Below are 23,910 nucleotides of genomic sequence, written 5' to 3' on the forward strand. Positions count from 1 at the left end.
CAATGTTGAGTACATTATGAGGTTTATGAACACTATAACATGTGGAAACATTTCATCATGAATAAACAAAAAACTAGCCACTCAAGAAGTTAAAGATGATGATACGAAATTATATTTGATACTTAGGTATTTCTTGAATATCTTGATGATAGTATTGTTGGTTTCATGATTCCACAACTTTTTTTCCAAAACAATTCAAATCAACTAATGATATAAATAATTATTTTCGGTCTATTGTTATACTGGTGAATTAATTATCGGGATGTTTTTCAGACTTGGCGATAGTATCGAAAGTATACACTTTTGAATAAATACACACATCTAGGGGATAACATATTCCAATATTTCTAGTTTTTTCCAAAATATTAACATTTCAATCCATAAATTAATACCTCTCATTTAATCATTTGAAACTAAAACCCATTTATTTTGTATAAATAATTTTAGTAATTCATTTTTGAAGAATATTATCTTTATTTATAAAACAATCATTGATCTCACCTCATCCTAAATTATCAAAAAAAAAATTAGTAGAATATAGTATTTTTAAAAATTTTCTATATTGGTTTTTGAAATATTTAAATTTTGAAAGTAGATTTGTGTCCCATGTTTGGTGATGAAAATTTCATTAATGTTCAAATATTTATGATAATCCTAAGTTAATTTATTGAATCGGCTTCGGGTATTTTGCAGGCAAATACAACATCCATTTTCCGAATTCAGTTATTTCAGGTGAGTATAAGCATAAGGGTTAGTATTAGTTTCAGAGTACTCAAATTGTCTGAAGAAGATGTCTAGGAAAAACTGCAACCTGACTACTGAAAAAGAAAATTAAGAAAACCGTTACCTGATTATGGAAATATGAAATAAACTGATCGTGATCATTGATAAGACAGATCATTTGATGTGTTACACATTCAAGTTTGTTCAAGTTCACTGAGGTTTCCTGGCAGTTTCACAATAATAACGTTATAATTGAATGCAAATGCTGTGGGCTAGCGTTACCATCTATAAAAACTATCTATTGGAATAAGTAAAATAAAGAACTCCTGAAGTTTCTGATATACTCAATTTGGAAAATGTAAGACAATACTCTGAAATAAATATATAATCATAGTTCTGTTACAAATAGGAAAAAAATGTTGGACGTATGTCCATAGGACCAACAAAATTCATTTTAAACATTTGGTGTTTCTTCATTGGAAATTGATGAAAAACAATTCAGCATAAATTATTTAAAAAAATCAATTATTTGTAATTAATTATAATTAAATCAATCGATTTTAGGAAGAATTTGTGTGGATTTTCAAAACGTGTGAAAAGTTTATGGTTCTGTAAGTAACGAATGAAAGTATCGAAAATTACATCGAGTCGTTTTGGTTGACCTCAAAGATCTTTTTTATCTCTCATTTCATCTCATTTTTAACCAACATAATCTGTTACGAGTGAGAATGCTGATTCGATTCCACGAGAACAAATCTTCTGAATACTACAGAAGATTGCGTTAACAGAAAAACTTATTTGGATCAACTTTTTTCATTGAACTTCGAATAGATGCACATTTTCAATAAACGATATATAAAAATGGAAAAGTATTTCAAAAAATGTTTCACGGTTGAGAAAGATTCTCATCAACAAAAAACATTTAAGAATTCGGCATAATATACCCCATTTTGATTGAAGGTGGTTGACAATGTTTCGTGGTGTATTTCAACAGTTCGGACTTTCATTGTCTAATATAATATAAATTGATTTGATATGCCTGAAAAAAATTTAAAAGAATAACCGAAAATAACAATTTTATAAAACAAAAAACTGAAATTACAAAGAAATAACATACAAGCAACAACCCAAAAAAAAATTTAGATATTAATAACAACTGAAAATGAAAAAATATTATAAACAAAATATAAAAAATTAAAAGATTCCAAACAAAGTTATGTCACGACGTTTCGATTGTTAGTATCCACAATCGTCTTCGGGTGATAAAAGTTATTACCCGAAGACGATTGTGGATACTAACAATCGAAACGTCGTTATCTTTTATTTTTAATTTTTCATTTTCAATTAATACTATTTTTTTTATTTTCTGCTTTTATAAATATTTCGTTTTTTTTATTTTTTTGGTTGTTGCTTGTATGTTATTTCCTTGTAATTTCAGTTTTTTGTTGAATAAAATTGTTATTTTCGGTTAATATTTTTTATTTTTTTCAGAGATTTCAAATCAATTTATATTATATCAGACAATGGAAGTCCGAACTGATGAAATACATACCCCATTTTATTTCTTCTTTCATTTATTCACTGTAAATCATCTATAATCCAGATAGTAAATCCAGCAGCTCCATTTAATGAACTATATCACTACCATATATTTACTGTCAATGAAATTAGTGTGTAATTGTATAACTGGAGGGACGGTAGTCAGTTGGTTAGCGTGAGTGGTTCGTTCTGCTCATTTAGTCAACCGCTATGTGGAACTATGGTGCGAGCCCGACGGCCGGACGAGCGATTTTCACTGCGTATTATTCTATCTGTTCTAGGAATCGCACGCTAAAATGTGATTCCCGTTAATCCTCAGCATCGACTCTGAGGGTTGTCGTTCATTAGGGTCGACAGCTGATTGACGATTGAGCAGATTTGTGTTGAAAAACTGAGTATATTACTTCAGCATAAGGAACAGATGTTGATTTTGAAGACTTGTTTGTTATATTTTATCGTTATACAAAACAAGTATTTGTAGGTTTGTAACTGGATCGATTAATGCGTGTAATCCATCTAACAATCGTAAAGTGTTTGCAAATTACCTAAATGAAATATGTAGATTTTCTAATAGTTTTTCTTGATCCCTTTGACTTGACTATAAGTAAGAAAATACAAGGACCCAATCATTTACAATATTAAACTTTAGGTACCATCAAACATACAATATTCAATAAATTGATGGATGTAGCCGTTACTACGTGGTAGGAGATCATAATGAAAAGAGAAACGAAAATTTCTATGTATGTACCTGAATGGTATATATTGGCGAATGTAATGAATCATTGTTAATTTATTGTATTAGTTTGAGAATATCCATATAGGACGAAACTGCAGTAACGTTACTTACAATTAAAAGTGGTAAAAAATATAGAAATTTTCATTTCTCTTTTCAATACAATATTCACACTCATTTGATAGGAACTCGCAGTTTAATGAAACCTCCACCATTTTCCCTAATCCGAATCCATTTTTGCGATTCCTACATTCCAACAGAAGCACCCTCTTCCCCGGCCGTTGCCCAGGTTACGCACCCCAAAATACCAGTACACCAATTTTCCCCTCTTCTTATTCGTCGTAATTTTATTTTCCATAAATATTTTCACACGACGCCACAACAACCGAAATATAAATGAAACATGAGGAAAATTGCCCAGGAAAGTAATTTCGAAACGATTACGATTTTGATTCGGTTATCGATGTGATGGCTGAAAAAATATAAATGTGCGGATCGATTCACAGGTGACACTGGAAATGATTCAGATAGAAATTCGTTGAACCAGGAATTTTTTGATATTTGTCACAATTGAATCAAATTAGAGATAGAAAGGAATAAACCCTCAGAGCACATATACGTGAAGATACATAAAATAACATCTTTTTCTCTGTCTCAATAACAGAAATAGAGAAGCACTGGTGACATTTTTTCCCTATTGACTTCGCTAAATCTAGAAAGAACTCAAAAAAATCATAAAAGGTTTCTTAACGAGGCAATATGTGATTGTAAGAATTTTACCGATTTTCCACTATCCATCTGTCTATTATTGTCTGAATGTTATCAGATAACATGAAACTTCATCAAAAAGATTCAACATTCACTTACTGCATGTTATTCAGCAATATGAGCACTATTCGATTGAAAAATGTACTTTATCTATCATATCCTGAATACAATTTCCGTTGCTAATAAAATGCGGAAATTCATCATTCGAATCTTATTTTCCACAGAGCCGAGGATTTTCAATGCTGTTTTCTAGAAAAATGTATGCTTCATGTATACTTCAGTGTCATATGTTCAGTTAACATATTTATTGTTGGTTCCGGAATATATTTCGAAATATCATTTTTATATGTTGACATAATCGCATCAACCAAGAGGATTATTAGCGACACCTCTATATAAATTCTATAATTTTATACAGTACACTTAATTGAAAATGAATATTGCTTATTGGAACTGTGCAACTGAATTGTATGTCGAATACCTATACGATTAGGAAATTCGACAAATTTTTCACTACCGCAACTGTCTTCTGAAATGTCTCTCAATAATTTTGGTATCTGAAAATATAGTCTTCCATTTTGGTGTAGCACAAATTCAGTCGAAATAATAATAATCAATGATCACTCACTCCACGGTATGTGGAGTGGTCGTTGGTTGATAATGCTAGCGCGCCCTTCCGAATGTATCTGGGCTTCAGGGAATAGGGCCTGACCAGCGCATACTACGGTAAAAAAATAATAATAATAATCGGCTTCAGGGGCCTAATTCTGTAGAGCGCTCTGCGTGTTCTGATCAACTTCATTGCATGATGCGAGTCTCCTCTCCAGCCGTGCCAACGGGTGGTAGAACTGTCACTTCTACCACTTCGTTAGCAGGCTGGGAAGGAGCTACATAGCCCTGCCACCGAAGAAATTATATGTAATCCCTAAGATTTTGGGCGGAAAAGGCGGCAAGTTCCGCCATGTGCCCGCTTCGTGCGGGCTCACTAATCTCGTAGCAATGCTTAAGGCTATCTCTTAGCTCATGCGCTCACTCAAAGCATCCACTGTCATTGCCAGGGTTGTCATCGGTAAGCAAATCATCCTTATGGGCCCCACTACCTTACCTCTGACCCCTCCGAGCGGGTCGATTGTTGGGGCTCTTCCTTGATTTACCAGGGATCAAGTTTTGGGCCTACCGGGTGGTTAGCCCTGTGGACCCACGGCCGGCACCAGATACCACTCTGTCGAAATGGATTTTCTGATTATTGGAGTCCTTGGTGGAGTGATGCCCTTTCTACTCTCGAATCTTAAAATCATACCGGCTTGCCGCACTAAGACATAAATCTTAGCCGGACAGATGCAGAAGGCTGTCATTCTTGACTCAATGCGTTTGCTCATGACACATGATTCTCAGACCCAATGATCACTTACCTCACGGTGTGGGGAGTGGTCGTTGGTTGATAATGCTGGCGCGCCCTCTCGAATGTATCGGGTCTTCGGGGGATAGGACCTGACCAGTACATATAGCATAAACACTAAAATACGAATGGCCTACCATGAACAAAAGAATAACCAAGGGGTCGAACAGAGGTATGATTTTCAAGTTAGATCAATCTGGACGAGCGTAAATGAATTTTGATTTTTTTCTTGAAATTATACAAATAGTAATGTTTGAATTCACATTATAGAGCATTCTAATGTGTTCTATACTGAGGGTAGTTTCACAGTCTACATCTGGGTATTTCGTGTCCATGCGTTAAGTGAAATAGTCGATGTGAAGGCTTGAGAGGATGCTTGATTGAGCTTAGTTAACAGTTTTTCCATGTCAGAAACAATTTTTTTACTTCAGCAAATATGGAGATAGAATGGTTCCATTGCGACTGCTAGTCAGTATTAGGGATGAATTTATAAAAAAATTCCATATTAGTGTGTATTATTCTCGACTCGACAGCAGTAAATGGATTAGTAATGGCTTCTCTCGCCAATTGGTTTGCCTTGTCATTACCATTGACACCAACATCAGATGAAACCTACAAGAATTTGATAACTGATAACTACTCTGGTGTATAGTATAAAGAAGACATATAATGAGAGAGATAATCGGTTGTTGACTATATAATTGCAACATCGCCTGAAATGCTTTTTGAAAATTCTGCTTTGTACTATCCCTCACATCTCGGTGATTTTTAAATCACTGTTAACTTCTCCGTTGTTACAAGAAGTGAAAGAGATATATTCAAGAGTGTTGTTAATGTTTTCTGGTATTTCTATTATTTCCAATCGAGCAGATCTTTGTAATGTTTCTGTTTGTTGACAGAAATTGCTTTTTCCCCATACCGAAGAAATATATGTTATTATTTATTTAACAACCACTGAGCCGGCCCAGTATATCATCAGGTCTGGTTTCAGCCCTGATGTATATGTGCACCGGGCCAACATCTGTAATAACCTCTGCTTTTCGTTTTGTCCTGCGTGAATGCTAATTTCACGTCAAATTCGGAGTCAATGACACTCCCAAATATTTATCTTCACCCGATAGTTATATGCCTCCAGCTCGGGAGTCATATAACTTCTTCCATCTGGGACCTCTTGGTGAATACCACAGTAGTCGAATTTTGTATGCTCATGTTGATTCTTTCCTCCATACATTTTGTTATATAATGCAAGACTCCTCTTTTAGGAGACAGTTCCTTGCTACCTGAACTAACAACTCTTCAGCCCATAAAGGCCCTATGTACCATTCCATACTATGATCTTGATTTTAAGGACGTATGAATAGGTACTCAAGAAAGTAACTGAAAGTTTTTTCTGCTTTTTCCGTGACTTGATATACAGCCGTTTTCGTTGACGTATTTGACCTGTACAAGCTCTCACCGAAGTTTTTAACCTTTATATGATAAAAAGTTCAATGCATTTTATTTTCGAATAATGCATACTCTTCACTTTCACTCATATACCACTTTCACTCATATACCACTTTCACACAAAAATCAATTTCAACAATCGGGGTTTTAACGTCCACTCTCTTGGAAGTATCTACATGTAGTCTGTGAAGTCATGATGTTTCAGTTACATCGGTTGTTAGAAATTCTCCTTCAAAATGCAATGTGAACGCGATATACAATATATGCAATATACTGATCATATTCAATATTCCTTAATTATCAGTGGGGGTAATTTTAATGTACCTATAACCATAAGAACATTGAAACCCAAAAACTCCAAACAAAAGGCTACCCACCACCCAGTTACATTACGACCGCACGTTCTATCTGGATAATAGGATCCTTTTCCGTTCTCCCATTGTCATCAAAAATACCGAAAATTTTCATAACCCGCAACACAAACATCATTACAATGTTGTCCCTCGTCCTCGACACAAATATAAACCCCAATGGCAATTTCAAAAGCACCTGGTTCTTTCCGAAGGCAGAGCATCCCGCCTCTATTATCATAAAAACAAATGAGCCCATCTGCCCAATGGCGAACCGGAACTCCGCCATTTTCTTGCTTTCTTCAACGAGGCCATCGCATCCCTCTTTTTAATCCATAAAAGGCGCTGACAGTTAAGTCCGACTGGTCGGTGTCGTTTGCTAGGCATTTCACGCACTGCGTATCGCACATTGTATCGACGAGAACTTTACGCAGGCGCTTTCCAATTATGAAACATCGCTGGCCTTCCATTTACACGAAAGGTAATGAAGGCAGTTGCTTTTCGTTTATTTGGCCATTTTGAGATCAATGACATTATCGCTAAAGGCATCATCGATAAACAAAAGCCAAAAGGAAAATTTTATATATGAAGCTTAGGACAAAGAAATATACGCCATGATCATACAGAAAAAGGTAATAATAAAAAAATCACAAAAAAACACACAACAAATGAATGTTAGATATCTTTCGCAATTCTGAATCAGATCCAATTTCACTTTCCAAAATTCCACAATTTGTGAAACATCTTTCGGGACTCATTGACTAGCTTCTGTTTGAAACTGGTTATGAGCCACTCTGGGTAGATTGCCTGCAAATAATATAATTCACTGATGGTCACAGTATTTCCCAGAATACCCTCAAATTTTTTTATGCTAATGGGTAACATTCCTGCTTCTATAGGTTACCTCCATCTCCTTCTTTTTAGGTAGATTACGCAGGATCTTTCATTTTTGAAAATTGAAAGGAAAGCGTATATAAACTCTCTCTTCACTTATATGTTTCACGACCAGAGTTTCTGCATTTAGAATCAATAATAAAATTGGCTGCTAAAAATTTCATCGCAGCCTTAGTTCATTTTATACCAGGTAGCAATAAATAATGCACAATTCAAGATGATACAAATGAGTTTAACCAAATTGGACATTTTTTACAAGACTATTCAACCCGAATATTGGAAACTATAGTGTTGAAATGCACCAACGAGACCATCTCTCCGCTATATTACTATATATTTGATGACAGAAGTGAAGTCAATGAAATTTCACCAAAAAAGAACAATGGGCTTTGTTCAAGGATATTTTGTACTATTTTAATGGAAATGGGAGGCATATTGAATTCCCATTCACTCACATCGTTATTCACAGATCCAAATTGATATATTCCTCTAACTATGGCATGTTTTTTGGATTTAGGAATAAATAAACGACTTACAATGTCGCCACCCGCCCGGCAGTGAGGATCGTTGGAATATCTCCACCAGATGACGTGTCATCCGTGGAGGAAAGAGTCCTCCGTGCCAAAAAGATGCATGAAGGTGTACCTGAGCAGGTCACCAAATGCTCACAGTCAAACCATGATGCACTTAAACTAGTGCATCATGGTTTGAGCTACACATTTCGATCTTGATAACTACAGTTTATCTGAGAGGAGAATACCTCCTGGCTGGTGGAAACAGTTGGTCATTCAAAGCTAACATTCAAAGTTAGCAACCTGTTTGTTTCTATATAATTCCAATCTATGGGTATATAATTTTAAATATATTCTTTCTCAATTCCCGGTCTTTCTCAGTTCAATAAATAGTTTTCTCGCTAACTCAGTCAGTAAAAAACATTTATTTATCAAAGTGTCAGGATTTTGTTGTATGGAATGAAAAATATTGAATTATGAGGAATTGTGACAAAGTACAGAATTTTTGAATAATCTACTTGTCAGTTGTCAACAATTATACATCTCTCAGACCTCCAATTACTAATTATATAGTGCGGACGTAAACATGTATCATTATCAATACTTTTGATGAGATGTTGCATCGCTCGTTGCCAAGAGGGCGCCACCAATTGATGTTCTCAAGTTATAACTCATTATATCTCATTATACATCTGGATACAAGCTAAATTTTGTTTCATGAGAAAGAGAACACTGGCAGATCAAGATCTTCTGATGTGGTGGTACAGGTTTTTCCGGGTTTTCCTACAGCAGAAAAAGCAAATGCGCCACTGGAATCACTGAGGTTGGCCCGAAGCGCCAATCAATTTTTATTGTTGTTTTATAATTTCACAAATAAAGTTATTTCATTTCTTATTATAACAAGATCTATCAATTTTTTTCCATTTTTGAAAGTCGGTTTAGCCGATCCTGAGTATTTAGCACTTCGTTCTGAGAATCTGCGAACAAACGATAATATCATTATTTAGAAAAAACTGTATCCCATACTCATTTCAGTTCGTGAATATTCAAACACTGCTCATCATTCACTTTCTGAAATACAAATTCATTTCTTACATTGTGGAATGTTTCTGAGGTATCCCCATTAGGAGAACCATGAGCTTTGGAATAGACTGCGGTTGTGTAGATTTCACGAATCCCTACAAACAATCTATAAGCGTCATGTCATGTAATCTAGCAGGTCATTCTGAGGGAGCAGATTTCAAACCAGCCTTATCTTGCTGAAACGTAACATCAGTTGAAAACTCATTTGGGTTTGTCAATTATTCAAACAGGTATACAAGCAGACGTGGTCCTTCTGTAGATCACGCCTCCAGATGTTTCTGAGGCGTGATCTACAGAACATATAACCGCAAATAATTTTCAGAACTCGTGGAAAGAAAGAGAGGTGCTTACTTCGAAAGAACACTTTAGCAGTTATTTGCATAACTGCGAAAATTGAACTTCGCCTCTTACTATAACTTTGTATATGTAGTTAGAACTTAATATTCTTATTTTTGTTAGTGGTTGTAGTAATGAATACGTTTATTATTATTAATTTTCCCAGGAACATTTTGAACATTCATTAGAATGAACTGAAGAGAAATTTGAATAATTTTATTATTGAAATTATGATATTTATCGTTGTTGTAAACTACAACTATGACAACAAGGGAAATTTCGAAATATAAATATGTATACATATATCCGTTTGCACGATTGCCTAACATTTAGTTTCTTTTTTCTTCTGAAAACAGCAGAGACACAGAAGGCAATTTTCAATACGGTCATCGATCTTGTAGCCAAGCTTTTATTTATGACTTCACCTACTTTTTTATTAATTAACCTGTATGTATGTACCTGATGAGTATTTTCAAGCTCTTCAACTCAAATGGGATTCCAATAATTTTCTGCTCTCCATCGCAGAAACATACGTATTGTTATAAAAATCAGAGTTTTGTCTCAAAGTCCCATACTTTATCATATAAACATTTCTGCGTACTGAACATATTATATTTAACAGATACATTATGATCTTGGTAAGAGAATAATAACGTATTTTATATGTAATGAGTGATATTTTTGCTGTTATCTTTTTGGCAACACTGTTTTTGACAGATCACACTTGAATCGTGTCTTGTGTCATCGTCAAACTTATTCAGTTTGGTCTATAATTTAACCATGAATCGACTTACGAATGAACAACACTTGCAAATTATTGAATTTTATTATCAAAATTCATGCTCGGTGAAGAAAGTGATCGTGGACTTCTTCCAATTTATGGGCAGTTTCGTCGGCCTACTGAGGGAGCTATTCGGAAGCTTGTAAGTAAATTTCGAATCCAGTTTACATTATTGAACATTAAACCACCAACACGCATACGTAGGGTGAGGGCCGAAGGAAAGATTGTGGCTGTATCCGCCAGTGTTCGTGATGAACGTGAAATGTCGATTCGCCGCCGTTCGCAACAATTGGGCCTCTGTTACTCCACTACGTGGAAAATTTTGCGAAAGGATTTGAGTCTAAAACCTTATGAGATACAGCTGGTGCAAGAACTGAAGCCACACGACCTCCCACAACGTCTAACATTTGGTGAATGGACGCTGGCAAAGTTGGAGGAAAATCCACATTTTTATCGAAAAATTGTGTTCAGCGACGAGGATCATTTCTGGTTGAATGGATACGTTAACAAGCAAAATTGCCGCATCTGGAGTGAAGACCAGCCACAAGCATTGCAAGAGCTACCGATGCATCCCGAAAAAGTCACTGTTTGGTGTGGATTATGGGTCGGTGGCATCATCGGACCGTACTTCTTCAAAGACGACAATGGCCGGATCGTTACTATGAATGGCGAGCGCTACCGTGTAATGATTGACGACTTTTTGTCGTCCAAAATGAAAGAATTGGATATGCCTGACATATGGTTTCAACAAGACGGTGCCATATGCCACACGGCACGCGAAACAATGGCCCAATTGAGAGCCGCCTTCGGTGAACAGTTTGGGGCCCGTCAATTGACCGCCTAGATCGTGTGATTTAACGCTTTTGAATTATTTCTTGTGGGGTCATATTAAAGCCCATATCTATAGAGATAAACCAGCAACGACTGACGCTCTGGAAACCAATATTGAAGCAATTATACGTGAAATACCGGTCGAAATGTTAGAGAGTGTGCCAAAATTGGACCTTTCGCATGGGCCATCTAAAGCGGAGCCGCGGACAACATTTGCATGAAATAATCTTCAAACATTAAATTATATTGATCGTTCTATCGATTCCAATAAAGATTTCATAATTTTTTTCAATTTTTTTGTGTTGTTTTGAAAATCAAATCCTATATCTCTTAAAAAATCACCCAGTACCATTAAGTTCTTTCAAATATTTTGTCCATTTTTATTAATCTACTTCTAACTGAAATGTCTCACTGAATATACATTCAATTGAATCGAAATAGGAGCAATTTTAATCAGTGCACTTTTTCCAACATAACACAAGTCAATAAATTCCGTCAGCATAAAAATTGAATGCTCGAGATTCGATGAAGTGGACGGAAGCCGTTTTACCTGGTCCTGAAGATTCTACCAGAGAGAAAGTTATCGAAGTGCTCGAAAAGATGGTAGTCGATTGGCGGGAGGTCTGAAGAATACGGTGTGTGAGACAAAACTTAAACGCTCAATTCGTTCAATTTTAGGAGAGTGAAACGTGCGAACGGATATTGACGCAATTTCCGGTACATTTTGTCGATTTCCATACAATTGGACTTTGCCGTAATGGTTTGGCGGGTTTGCAAAAAGGCATAGTGTTAGTGAATCACACCAGCCGCTGATCACCATACAGTAACCATAGTATTTTTTGGTGGATTTTCGCCTTTGGTGGCTCATTGTTATCCAACCACTATCTTGAACATATCTTATTATCGTAGAAGACCCACTTTTCATCACACTTGACGATTCGATCCAAAAAAGCGTCGTATTGGTTGCGCAAAAGCAAAGACCAGACCTTGAAACGTAAGACTTTATGTTGATCGTTCAAATCGGTCAGGCTTCTTGGCCTTTCCAATACATTTAAACACATCAAAAAGCGCATGGGAGCTGATGCCCAGTTCTTCTGCCATCCCAAGCACAGTTTGTGATGGGTCAGTCTCCAACATGGTCCACAAATCCTCGTCCTGGTCGACTACTTCTAAGCTTATTTTCGAGGCTAAAATCTCCGAAAGGAAGTTTCGCCAACCAACGTCTAACAGTGCGTTCATTATCAATCTCATTTCCAAATGCCTGATTGATTTTTCGAACTGTTTGAATTCCCATAAAATTTGGAAAAGAATGAACAGCATCAATGTATAGACTACAAAATTATCTATCCATCAGTATGTAACATGACACAGTAGAATAAATATTTATGGAGATATGGAGCTATCAAAACACATCAAATTAAAACGGATAAAACTTTGGAAACAACCTAATAGCATGGAGGTGAAAAGAATATATGAAAAAGTCAATTCAAGAAAAGTAATATATTTCTGAGAAAATTCAGAATAACAGAATAGTTCAACAAAGAAGTATCTGTCGTAAGTACAATCTAATTGTTATTCAATAACTTTTGAAACGAAATATACAGGGTGGTCACGGTTCTACAGAAATAATTTGATATCACGTAATTTTGAACAAAATTTCCTAATCCATTTTGCTCTTTGATGCATAGTTCAACTAAAAAATATTGAAACCTATATGTAAAGTTATTGGTATGAGTTAACGAATCTACATGGTAGTTATTCATAATAGGGGACATATCGTTATGTTTATTGTTCATAGAAAAGTTTCGTGAACCACAGAAGGGGCCCTGGAAGATCTTAAGGATCATTGTGGACAGTTCTAAGACATTGGTATGCACAATCAGTATGTACCGTTGAAACAATGCTGTTCCATTACCGTCATCTTCGAGTTTGCATTCTTTCTTTCGAACCTTACAGTCAGTGGTGTGCGAAATTGCATTTAATTCACATAATACCAAAATATTTTCTTACAAATGAGCATATATAATTTTAAATTATTAAAGTATACTTACACTGGGAATATTATCATTATTGCAAACGCCTTCTGAGAGCAATCTGTCCCTTATCTCCCAAGCAAAAATAGAGGGACACTCCCTCTTGAACTCAGCAATCTTATTCACCACCGGCGTCGTCGCCACCCTCGGCTTCGAACCTCCTATCGCCCTCGGTTTGATTGAGCCTGTTTCATAGTACCTGTAATCATAACTACCATCAGCCAAACATACAGATAGAGCCGTTTGGGACTGTTACCTGCCGAGAATTTTGGAAACGCATCCGTTGGACACCTGAAGGATTCTGGATATGTCACAGGGCCTGGCACCCGAATGAGCAAGTTCAACAATTTTTTGGCGAGTAGAGTCGGGAAGGGGCCTGCCGTTGACATAGACACCCCCCAGTTGGTTAATGCCGCTGTGGCCGGCTGTTGAACATCCGAATATTGTGTTTTGGCTCATGTGGTGCATGAGGTCCTCTTCTGAAAATAAGCATGTGGAGAATTAGAATTCGACACGATTAATAATTATCTATTAATAGATTTCCCCGCGCCATAGGGGCGGGGAAAACTATTTGCTCATTTCAATCGACTGGTGATGAAATAACGAGAAGCTACATCGTAAAAACTAGAACAGATTTAAGCAATCAGAAAGTTATACGTAGTGAAATACAAAATGGAGAATAATTGAAGCTATAGGAATTTCTGAAAATCTTTGTAATGTAGGTCATTCATGCAATCTACCTCGATGGAACACCAAGAGTCCTATTTATCATCTACCAGTACCCTCCGTAGTGGTAATACTACAAAGTCGTGTTATAATGATACAATAGTCTATTCCTCTGAGGCACTGGTTAATATGAAACTTCGATAAAGGTTTTTGAAAACTTTTTTCTATGATTTCTTTGATTTTGGCTAAAATTGTATTCTTTTTTCTCTGAGTCAGTAAGGTCAGTAAAAACATTGTATTGTTTTTCTACTCCTGCAATAGAATATCGAAATAACAAACTTACATAAAAAAATGAAAAATATAAATGACAACTTCTATATTTACATGTATTTTTCAGATAAAAATTTTGAAAAAGATACTACCTATTTGACTTCTTCTCAGGATATTGAATCATTTAATTTATCATCATGTTCATATTCACAAATTATTTTTTTTGACAGGATATTCGAAAAGTCATCAAAATACGATATTTTTCAATAATTGAATAGAACTGGCCGATACTTGATGAAAATCCATATTAAAACTTATTGTATGATTTGCACTATAAAGGGTTTTACAAAAACCGCGACCCGTGTGTCGCTATACAATAGCTTCCTCAAGCCTGAGGAAGCTATTGTGTAGTGAAAATCATACAATGAACTGTATTAATTAGTTTTTTTACGACATTTTTCAATTGTCACTTTCAATTTTTCTTTGTGAATAACTTTAGATGCCCAAAATATAGTTTTATAACATGAAATACAGACAATGTTCATCATTTCAAAATATTTTCCCAAGAATCTAAGATTATCTGAATTAAAAACTTTCCTAATAAGCCCACTCCAAACTATACGCCAAGCTATAGCTCTGATAACAACTCAGACAAAAAATTCAAACAAGATTCGGTGGATAGAAAAATTCAAATAACTTTTACGCGTACGATAACTGTCAATATGACACATTAAAATAGTGTATTTGCACAAACTTGAAATAATACTATTGAAAACTTCAATAGTCTCTTTTGAACATTGGACCGTGTCAGATATGACAATAAATGAACATAAACGATATTTTTCCAAGATAGCTTCTAGAAAGTAACCACCAATGCCTCTCTGAAAAAAGTTTGTCCAGTGCTGGTGTTCCACAAGGATCTATGAAAAAAATACAAAACATTCATTGAAAATGGTTTCCAATGTTTCTTATTGAATGTTGATATCTTTCGTGAGTTGGTTTTTTTAATCGGTTATTTACCACTTCATTATTCCTCTTTACGATCACGTCTAGGAACCACAACTTTGGAATTCCTTCTGCATTGTAAATTTCATGGAATATTTTACGCTATTGAGATGTTGCAGGAGCACTTCCCGTTCTGTGTCCGGTTTCATATTATAACGGTATCATCGGTAGCTCATCAGAATCAGACACGAGACTATTTATGAGCTTTCTCATTAGCTACCATTTCAAATCATTTCATTCAACGTTGGCTGTACTGGTGAAAGTTGCAATCCCCTATCTAGTAGGTATATCGTCTTGCTATTCTGGAAATAGCAGTTCCGGACACCACATTCTATACTCTGTCCATCTAAGCAACGGAGTGCTCCAAATATTATCATGCATAGTGTACGTGATCTCCCAGACAAGGCTGCTTGTACAGATTGGTGCTAAGGAACGACCCATTTTTTTTAATAACATGCGGCTGGGTGAATTAAGATCTTGAATTTTTTAAATGAATCATGTCATGGACATAGTCGGTATAATCTCGGACTATTTTTTGAAATTCAAGTATGTTGGAAAGTGCCATTACCATTGCTTTAGAATATTCTATCAAAGCTCACTATCTACTTAAAGGTTGATACATATCTCCAGATATGGAAATTGTTCCGTAGTTGTAGAGTGTCAAAATTGAAACATCATTAGTGAAAAATTCCACAAATATGAAATTTTCTTCCTCTAAGGGACATCAGTGTGTGTATGTTTATTTCTCTTCAGTTGTCAAATGACAGATTCTCAATGGAAGCTTGAAGGGAAATAAATTAATATATGAAATAAATTTCGACTTCCCAAGTATATGATTGTCTATAATAATTCAACCAAAATACAATTTATTTGTCAAACCTCATAACAAAACTTTCGCGCTGAGGGGATTGGGAAGTATTTTGAAGCAGCAGGCATTAAGTGCGTTATAATCTGATAATACTTCAGTGAATAGCAGCCTCTACAGTAGGTACATAATTCGGGGGTGGATAGGGGATTTCGAAGTTAGTAAGTTGCTTTGCAACTATTCACTGCATATGCCTCTGTTTGATGTGCCATGTTATCCCAATTTGCTGCAACAATGGATGGGAGATTAATACGTTGAAATGTTCCGGAAACTGTGTTTGATCGGAAATAATTTTCAGAAAGGTTGAGATCGAAGTCTGAGTTTTTATTCCGTGAATGTTCGTAAAATATCTGTTCTATAAATGAAAAGTTACTAATAAAGTCAATTTTATGTTACTTATTTCCTTAGTGGGTTTTGCCAATAACATGTATTCTATATAGTAATAAATTCTAAGTTGACGAGCATCTAGAATGATTCGAGATATTGGAGATTCAAGGATACGCCATTTGAAATATTAAAGAGAACACAGATATTTAACTTCTTACCTAATATCAATAAATGAACTTTTCTATAATCGACAATTTCTAAACTTTCTTGTAAATGAAAAATGCATTTTGTTTTTATTCAAATTCGATACAACAATCAATTGATAGCACTATAAAAGAAACATAAGAGCTAATTCATGACAATCACTCTCGCTTAATATTGAAATTTTTGACAAAATGAAATATGTCGAAAGAAACAAAAACGCTAAATGATTTTAGCGTTTTTGTTTCTTTCGTTTTTAGCAGTATATCTATATATATATATATATATATATATATATATATATATATATATATATATATATATATATATATATATATATATATATATATATATATCTGCATTCAAATCATTTACTCTCAACAAATTGAATAAATGAATATACAAAATTTATTCTTGGAAAATCTCATTCGTAACAAACAAAATAACACATCAACTATGAAAAATATGAAAATATATCATGTAGTAACCATGATTTTCTCCACATTACTGGAGTTTACTCCAGTAATATGGTCCAGTAATATGGTTTACTCCAGTTTACTTCTGTAATATTCATTACTACACCAAAGGTTCCAAACAGTGCATCATAAGATATTCTCCAACAAATAATATTTTATTGAAGGGGTTTTAAAAAAACATTGTTTTTTTGAAGGCGGTATAAATAGATATTCCTTTAAATTATACCGTCAACAGACACACTGCACCCATCAACAGAACCAACTTGGCTTTTTCGATAGGAAGAAAATATTAAATTATATTCTGTTGGGAGTTTAAAGGCCACGGTAAAGGGGTTACTCTTAGTGATAGTAATATTCTTCAGTTTACTTCGAGAGCGCGAGAAGCTAGTTGTTTGGGAACGGTGAAGCATCCGAAACTAACAGCATTAAATATAAATGAAAATACAATTGTTGTGAATGTGCAAAAATGCGCGAGTAAGACTGGTGTCAAAAGATCGACAATTTTTAGAAATTTTAGGAAACTCAAGGAAAACAACAGCTTTTTGGAGCCGAAAGTATCCACTGGCAGAAAGTGTTTGGTTATCGACGGAGAAGTCAAGAATTCTAATGGAAGAACAGTACACTCTTTTAACATAAAAAACGAAACACTTACATTGAATAAAGTTTTGTCAGTTATTCGTGAAGACGGGTTTTTTCCTGATATTAGAACTAGATTATGGAAGATATTACAAGAGCTGAACTTCAGTTTTGGAAAACAAGATAGAAAGAGTATGTTAATGGAAAAATCAGAGAGAAAATGGAGAAGAAACAGTTTGAGAGAAATCCATTTCTTATTTGGATGAAACATGGGTTAATGAGGGTTATACCGTCTCGAAAGTTTAGCAAGACCGGAACATCAAAACCCTAAAGTGTGTCTCTCAGTACAGCCACATTTTTCTACTTGTTGAAAATAACTTCAAAGCGGGGTTCAATTCAGATGTGCAATTTTCTAACAACGGAAACCTATTATTTGTATACTTATCTGGTGATGTTCCGACGACTTTAACCATCTTTTTTATCAATCCTGTGATAATAATATCAAATTAATTTACATCAAAAGACAAATTATGACTACAAATTGCAATGTTTTGATTTGAATAGATTCCAGCAAATTTTTGGCCTTCCTATTATACATTTGTATTCATTTTTAAATTTAATATTCTGATTATTTCATATATAGAAGGTAACAATCCTAAAAAAAACTATTTCAAATATAAATTGACCTTCTCAATATTTCAATTATCTTCGCATCTGACAGAATATATCATTGGTAGATCCATAATAATACCCCCAGTCAGACGCCTTGATTAACTAATTTTCAGGCAATATGATAATCAGCGTCAGCCGTACCTTTTGAAGTTCTTTGTCGCAAGTCACTATTCACTTCACTATTCACTTCACTAGGTATTCACTATTCACTCATCAGCGATATCCTCAAGGAGCATAGCGTGTATAAATATCTCAGTGACAGTGCCACTTGCTTGAGACGACTATGTTGCTTCTTCTTTTTACAATAATGGCTTCAGCTTCCAGGGCTATCTAGCCAGAACACTATGTTGGTCTCTTTGATGTACTGGCACGTTTGCATTCTTGAAATTCTTCCACTCTCAGACAGTACCGAATGTACTATAGCTTTGTAATGCTGTATAGGTATATTCATCTTCTAATATATATGGCATCATAATTTACGATTATTTGTAGGTACACAAAAGTCTTATTTGAAATAAAAAATTGTATACAATGTGTACAAATGTATATAATGTATACAAATTTGCTACATAAATGAAATATCGACAATAGGTCTCAGGTCAGACAAATTTTCTTCTTTCTATTTACAATTACCCGATTTCAACTGCGATTTCTAAGACCCCAAGAGAAGTCTGAGTATATACGAACTTCAAAGACCAGTACATGCACTCACCAGTCGTCCCGAAGGAATCCGTTATCTTTGGCTGGCATATCCGTCCTTTTCTTCTTCGCGTGTTTGATCGTCCGTTCCCGTCGTTCCTGTCGAACTCGTGAAAATGGCGTCTCTTTGTTGACTCGGTAACCCGCAGTTCGCGACACTCTGCGCTTAAATTGCATTAACCTTAACATTACATGCCGAATTGAGGACGTACCGAAACGTGAAACGAAGGAGAGGGAGTCTTTAGTCGGCAAGATGGTGACAGCTTCGACACCAGACTGTGCGGACTCGCATAAATTAATTGAAGGTGGAATTGGCTGGAGTTTGATTCATTTCCTCTCGTTGACTACGGGTTTAAAATTATTTGAATGCGTAAAGGGTTCTTGATATCGCACATAAACAATTGAAACGATTTGGTCTCAGGTGTGTCTCTCAGAATGTTTTCAACAATGAACATCAAAACACGGATTTCCTCTGCATATCAATGAATTTGCTGGAACATTAGTTGGCAAACAGTCTCATTTATACCAAGGCCAGTTCAGGTCACTTCAGTGTATTTATTTCGTCATCTTTCTAGATCGTGTTGTACAAGAAAATAGGATTTTTGTTTTTAATCTGTATCAGATTCCATGACTGAGCAGTGTATAAAATGAAGAAGAGCAAAACATCAAGTTCAAAAAGACATATAAGATATATGATGGAATTGGCCGATACTTGAAAATCCATAACATATTTATTGTGAAATTTTCACAAATCCGCAACACGTGTTTCGCTATACAATAGCTCCTTCAGGCATATTCATAGTCACTCAATTATACCTAAATAGTGCTTTATATAAATTAATGATTTGAATAATAACTTTTTATCTATTTAATCACTAATAATTTTACCTGAGTATAGATAAACTAGTTACAAATGTAATCATCAAGAAATAATATACCTGTAGGTATACAGGTATATTATGGAAATATAACAAAACGAAAAATAATTACGGAAGGTAACGCATATAAACTAATCAGCTACATCAACAAATGATAACAGATTAAGGAGATGTATCCAATCATATTAGATAAATCTATAAATGAAAAGAGTTTCGAAAGTTTCTCTTCCAAATGTCTTTGTGTAGGTCGTTTGCGAATGTTGAATTGGTTTTCACATTCATGAAAACTACACCTATTCTCTTTTATTCCTCGGGAAAAAGTTCTACCCGTTTGACCATTATAACGTTTTGGGCAAGAACCATGCACAAGTTAACTTGTATACCTACTCGTGATCTATCCGACATTGAAAATGTTCTGTGAGCCTCGTCAAATTTTTTTATTTCAAAAAACGAGCGATATTATTGGTCGGTTCACCAAGGTTTGTCGATATTGTAGTATTCAGGAACTCGTTTTATAAAACTCGCTTCTACCAGAAATTTACTTTCCGATAATGGAATATTCAATAATATATGTGATTATGTCAGCCGCAGTAGCAGGCGAAACATTTGGTACTTCAACTTTCATGACTCCGGCCGTGAAAGTCTTCGTTTATATATCTGGGAACAGTTCTGAAGCAGTATTGTAACTTCGTTGAAACATAACACACAGTGCTTAATCAAGAAAACATAAGAAATTACAGTTATATGCTCATAGCAATAAACCAAATTCAATCACTTTAAAAACACGGGTGCAATTGATGACTTTTTTAATATTGTCTTCTATAAGTAATGAATATAACTGGAGTTTTTCCTAACACCAAACCGTCATTTCAACACCTCGACACGTGTTTCGATCACCAAGTGATCATCTTCAAGAGGAAAATCAAACAACAATGCAAATGATCACTAGTGATCGAAAAAAGTGTCGAGGTGTTAAAAAACGGTTTGGTGATGGCAAAAAAACTCCAGTACACAAAGAGTGCATCACATGTTCTATAAAAAATACATCGAATCATAATTTAAAATACTCCCACGTCCACTGATAAGTACTCAATTATAGAGCAGATATCTCAATTATAAATCAAATTATTTCTTTGTTTACATGAATGCAAGCGCAACCCATCGACAGTGAATAATTCTTAAGAAATCAATGAAATAGAGACGCATGCCTCAGCAAGTGCTTTCCTGCGGTTCCGATAAGTTCAGACGTTTGTTCTTTTGAGTACGTGGCACCCCAACAATAATCACACCCCGTTGCATAATAACCCACCCTCGATTATGAGCACGCTGCGCCCTTTAATCATGCCTCAATTAAAAGAAGTTTTCTCGTTCTCCCTTCTTGTAATGAACCAGTTAATATAGACTTTGTATATGTTGACTTGCAAACCGCATGTAGCTCCAAATAAATCTCAATTTGTAGGATTGAAGCGCATTGTTTTATCTTTATTCGGATCTGATTTCACCCATTCTTTCTAGATAAAGTCATTTTCAATCATTTGTTTTATATTAAGCAGTCAACAATAAAAATCCATGATTTCTAAGTACCACAAGGTGGTGTACTGAGCCCTATGTTACTATTTATATGAAATTACAACTAGTGAAATTAAATCACCTACAGACAAATGCGACGACTCATTAAAACATGATTATGGGATTGAATCAGAGTCTTTTTTGTTGCAGTTTGTTCCAGTTTGGGTATTTTCAAATTCTTCTATATGCCTAAAATTAAAAGCAGTTATACAGATTTTGAAATAGCAAACTTCTTGATAACTCCGATAGGTTACTGCAGTCAACATTAAAACACTCCTATTTATCAGTAGTTTTAAACTCAACCGACCGAAATTATGATGTTTAGAAGTTTTCAATTAGTTATTACCTAAACTCAGGTGAAATTATTACTCATTGAGTAGAGAAAGTCATATGATTCAAATTGTTATTATATGAAGTATTTAAATAACACTTCATTGTGAGATTTCCACTAGAGAGTTTATGGTCGGTACATATTATAACAAGCACAAATTGTGTATTTCCATTTAATGAGTTGGTAAAGTTTTCTTTGGTCTTCTACCTGAGTAGAAGATCACATGATTTATGATATATCGGAAAAATGATTTTATTTCAGGGTAGAAATTTTCAAGGATAATTTGTGAATCTCTATGAGATGAAAATATCACTCCTAGAATCTCAATAAAGGAAGGTATTAATAATTTTTGTTCTGATGATATCATCATTAATTATTTTTTGTCCATTGTTTTCCAAAATATCCCGTTATAAAATTACAACAGCAATTGGAAATTTCCGGCAAGTTATTATTTGAATGAAAATATGCGTTCAATGAAAACAAATAGAAGATTAAATGACACGTTCTAACTTTCTAGTAGCAGAATGAAAGTCGTTTGATTTTGTGATTTCTACGAATGATTCAATGGAGTCCACTCCCTCAGAATATTTCAAATTTAAAATCTTGTTTATAATAACACATTTAGTAATTAAGTTTATTCTCAAACTTCTACCAAATATTTTGGAAAGCTTAATTGGAAAACATAACAAAAATATAGGAATTACTTTTTATATTTTTATTTTAAGTAATAATTAGAATCGGATTATAGAGTGAAACCAAACGGAGAACTATACAAAAATAAACTAAATCCGTTCAACCAACCTTTGTGAGGCATTTTCCAAAAAGCCTCAGTACAGGAAGATTCCCTCAGGGAAAGCGTTTTTGCAGCGGAAATAACTGGAGAAAACCCGCCCGGAGTCGGGACGGGTCCGGATGTGGCTCCCAGATTGATCTTTTAGGTTAACCTGTAAATAAGATAGAATATTATAATAGCATTTTTCTGAAATAAAAACTGCGAAAAATTGATAGAATATTGAATTCAGATTGTGATATTTTATGTTTCGAAAATCAATTAACATTTCTTGAATACGTGACAGCAAATTTCGAAAAACATTAGAAAAAAAAAATACTTTTTGTAATTAAATTGAACGTTTCTGAGAAACCAACTGAGAATATTACTGAAATTTTATCTCAACACCAAACCGTTATTTTTAACACGTGTTTCAATCATCAAGTGATCATCTTCAACACTTGTTGAAGAGTTGAAAATAACGGTTTAGTGTTGGGATAAAAATCCAGTAATACTCATTACTACACCATAGATTCCAAACAGTGCATCACAAAACCAACTAATACATTAAAAACATTACAGAGTTAATCACTCACAGCTTGTTCGACAGTTCAATATTACAGTAGAATTGTAATAATACAAAATATGGTTTGAACTCGAAGCAAAATTATTAAGTCAAATAGGTAAAACACATAAGATATGTTACAGTTAATTCATTCACGGAATAACCCATTTTATATTACAAAGTTGATCTGAAGTTTAACAAAATTACATACATAACTGTAAACATGCTGTTTACAACTAACCTGGTCATAAATTAAACAAAATCATAAACTTGTTACTATAAACTGCCAAAATTCCAATCTTGATCAGCCAAGAACTAATAGCATGAAATGGATTGGCAAATGTTTTAGTTTAATATGTACATTTTCACTAAACACAGGTGAAGGAGTCCTGATATAGTGGACAGATTATAATTAAAAAAAAACTTCATTGAAAATAAAGGATGATGTTTAAAACTTTTCAACACCATGGCATCTCAAGGATATTTTATAGACTGAGCACTATGGTATTTTTACTGCGTGACAATTAAAGTTCAGTTTTTGTACTATAAGACATTTTGCCTACTTCTTTCATTTACCCACCTCGGAATAGCTGATCATTGTATTATTTTG

At 34.5% G+C, this 23,910-nt stretch overlaps 1 protein-coding gene across 1 annotated transcript in view; it reads right to left on the reverse strand.

Moving 5' to 3' along the window:
• Positions 1 to 23,910, reverse strand: part of toy (paired box 6 protein twin of eyeless) — a 96,683-nt gene that overhangs the window by 61,419 nt on the left and 11,354 nt on the right. Inside the window, exons 2-4 of the mRNA XM_023164406.2 lie at positions 22,768 to 22,910; positions 13,688 to 13,910; positions 13,450 to 13,630 (exon numbers count right to left, since the gene is read on the reverse strand). Of these exons, the coding sequence (XP_023020174.2) occupies positions 13,450 to 13,630; positions 13,688 to 13,910; positions 22,768 to 22,780 (417 nt within the window). The 5' untranslated portion in view covers positions 22,781 to 22,910. The remainder of the gene's footprint in view (positions 1 to 13,449; positions 13,631 to 13,687; positions 13,911 to 22,767; positions 22,911 to 23,910) is intronic.

This window comes from Leptinotarsa decemlineata, unplaced genomic scaffold, assembly GCF_025532065.1.
Source record: "Leptinotarsa decemlineata unplaced genomic scaffold, Ldec_3_MD MMD2_P_RNA_scaffold_6, whole genome shotgun sequence".
Classification (NCBI taxonomy): domain Eukaryota; kingdom Metazoa; phylum Arthropoda; class Insecta; order Coleoptera; family Chrysomelidae; genus Leptinotarsa; species Leptinotarsa decemlineata.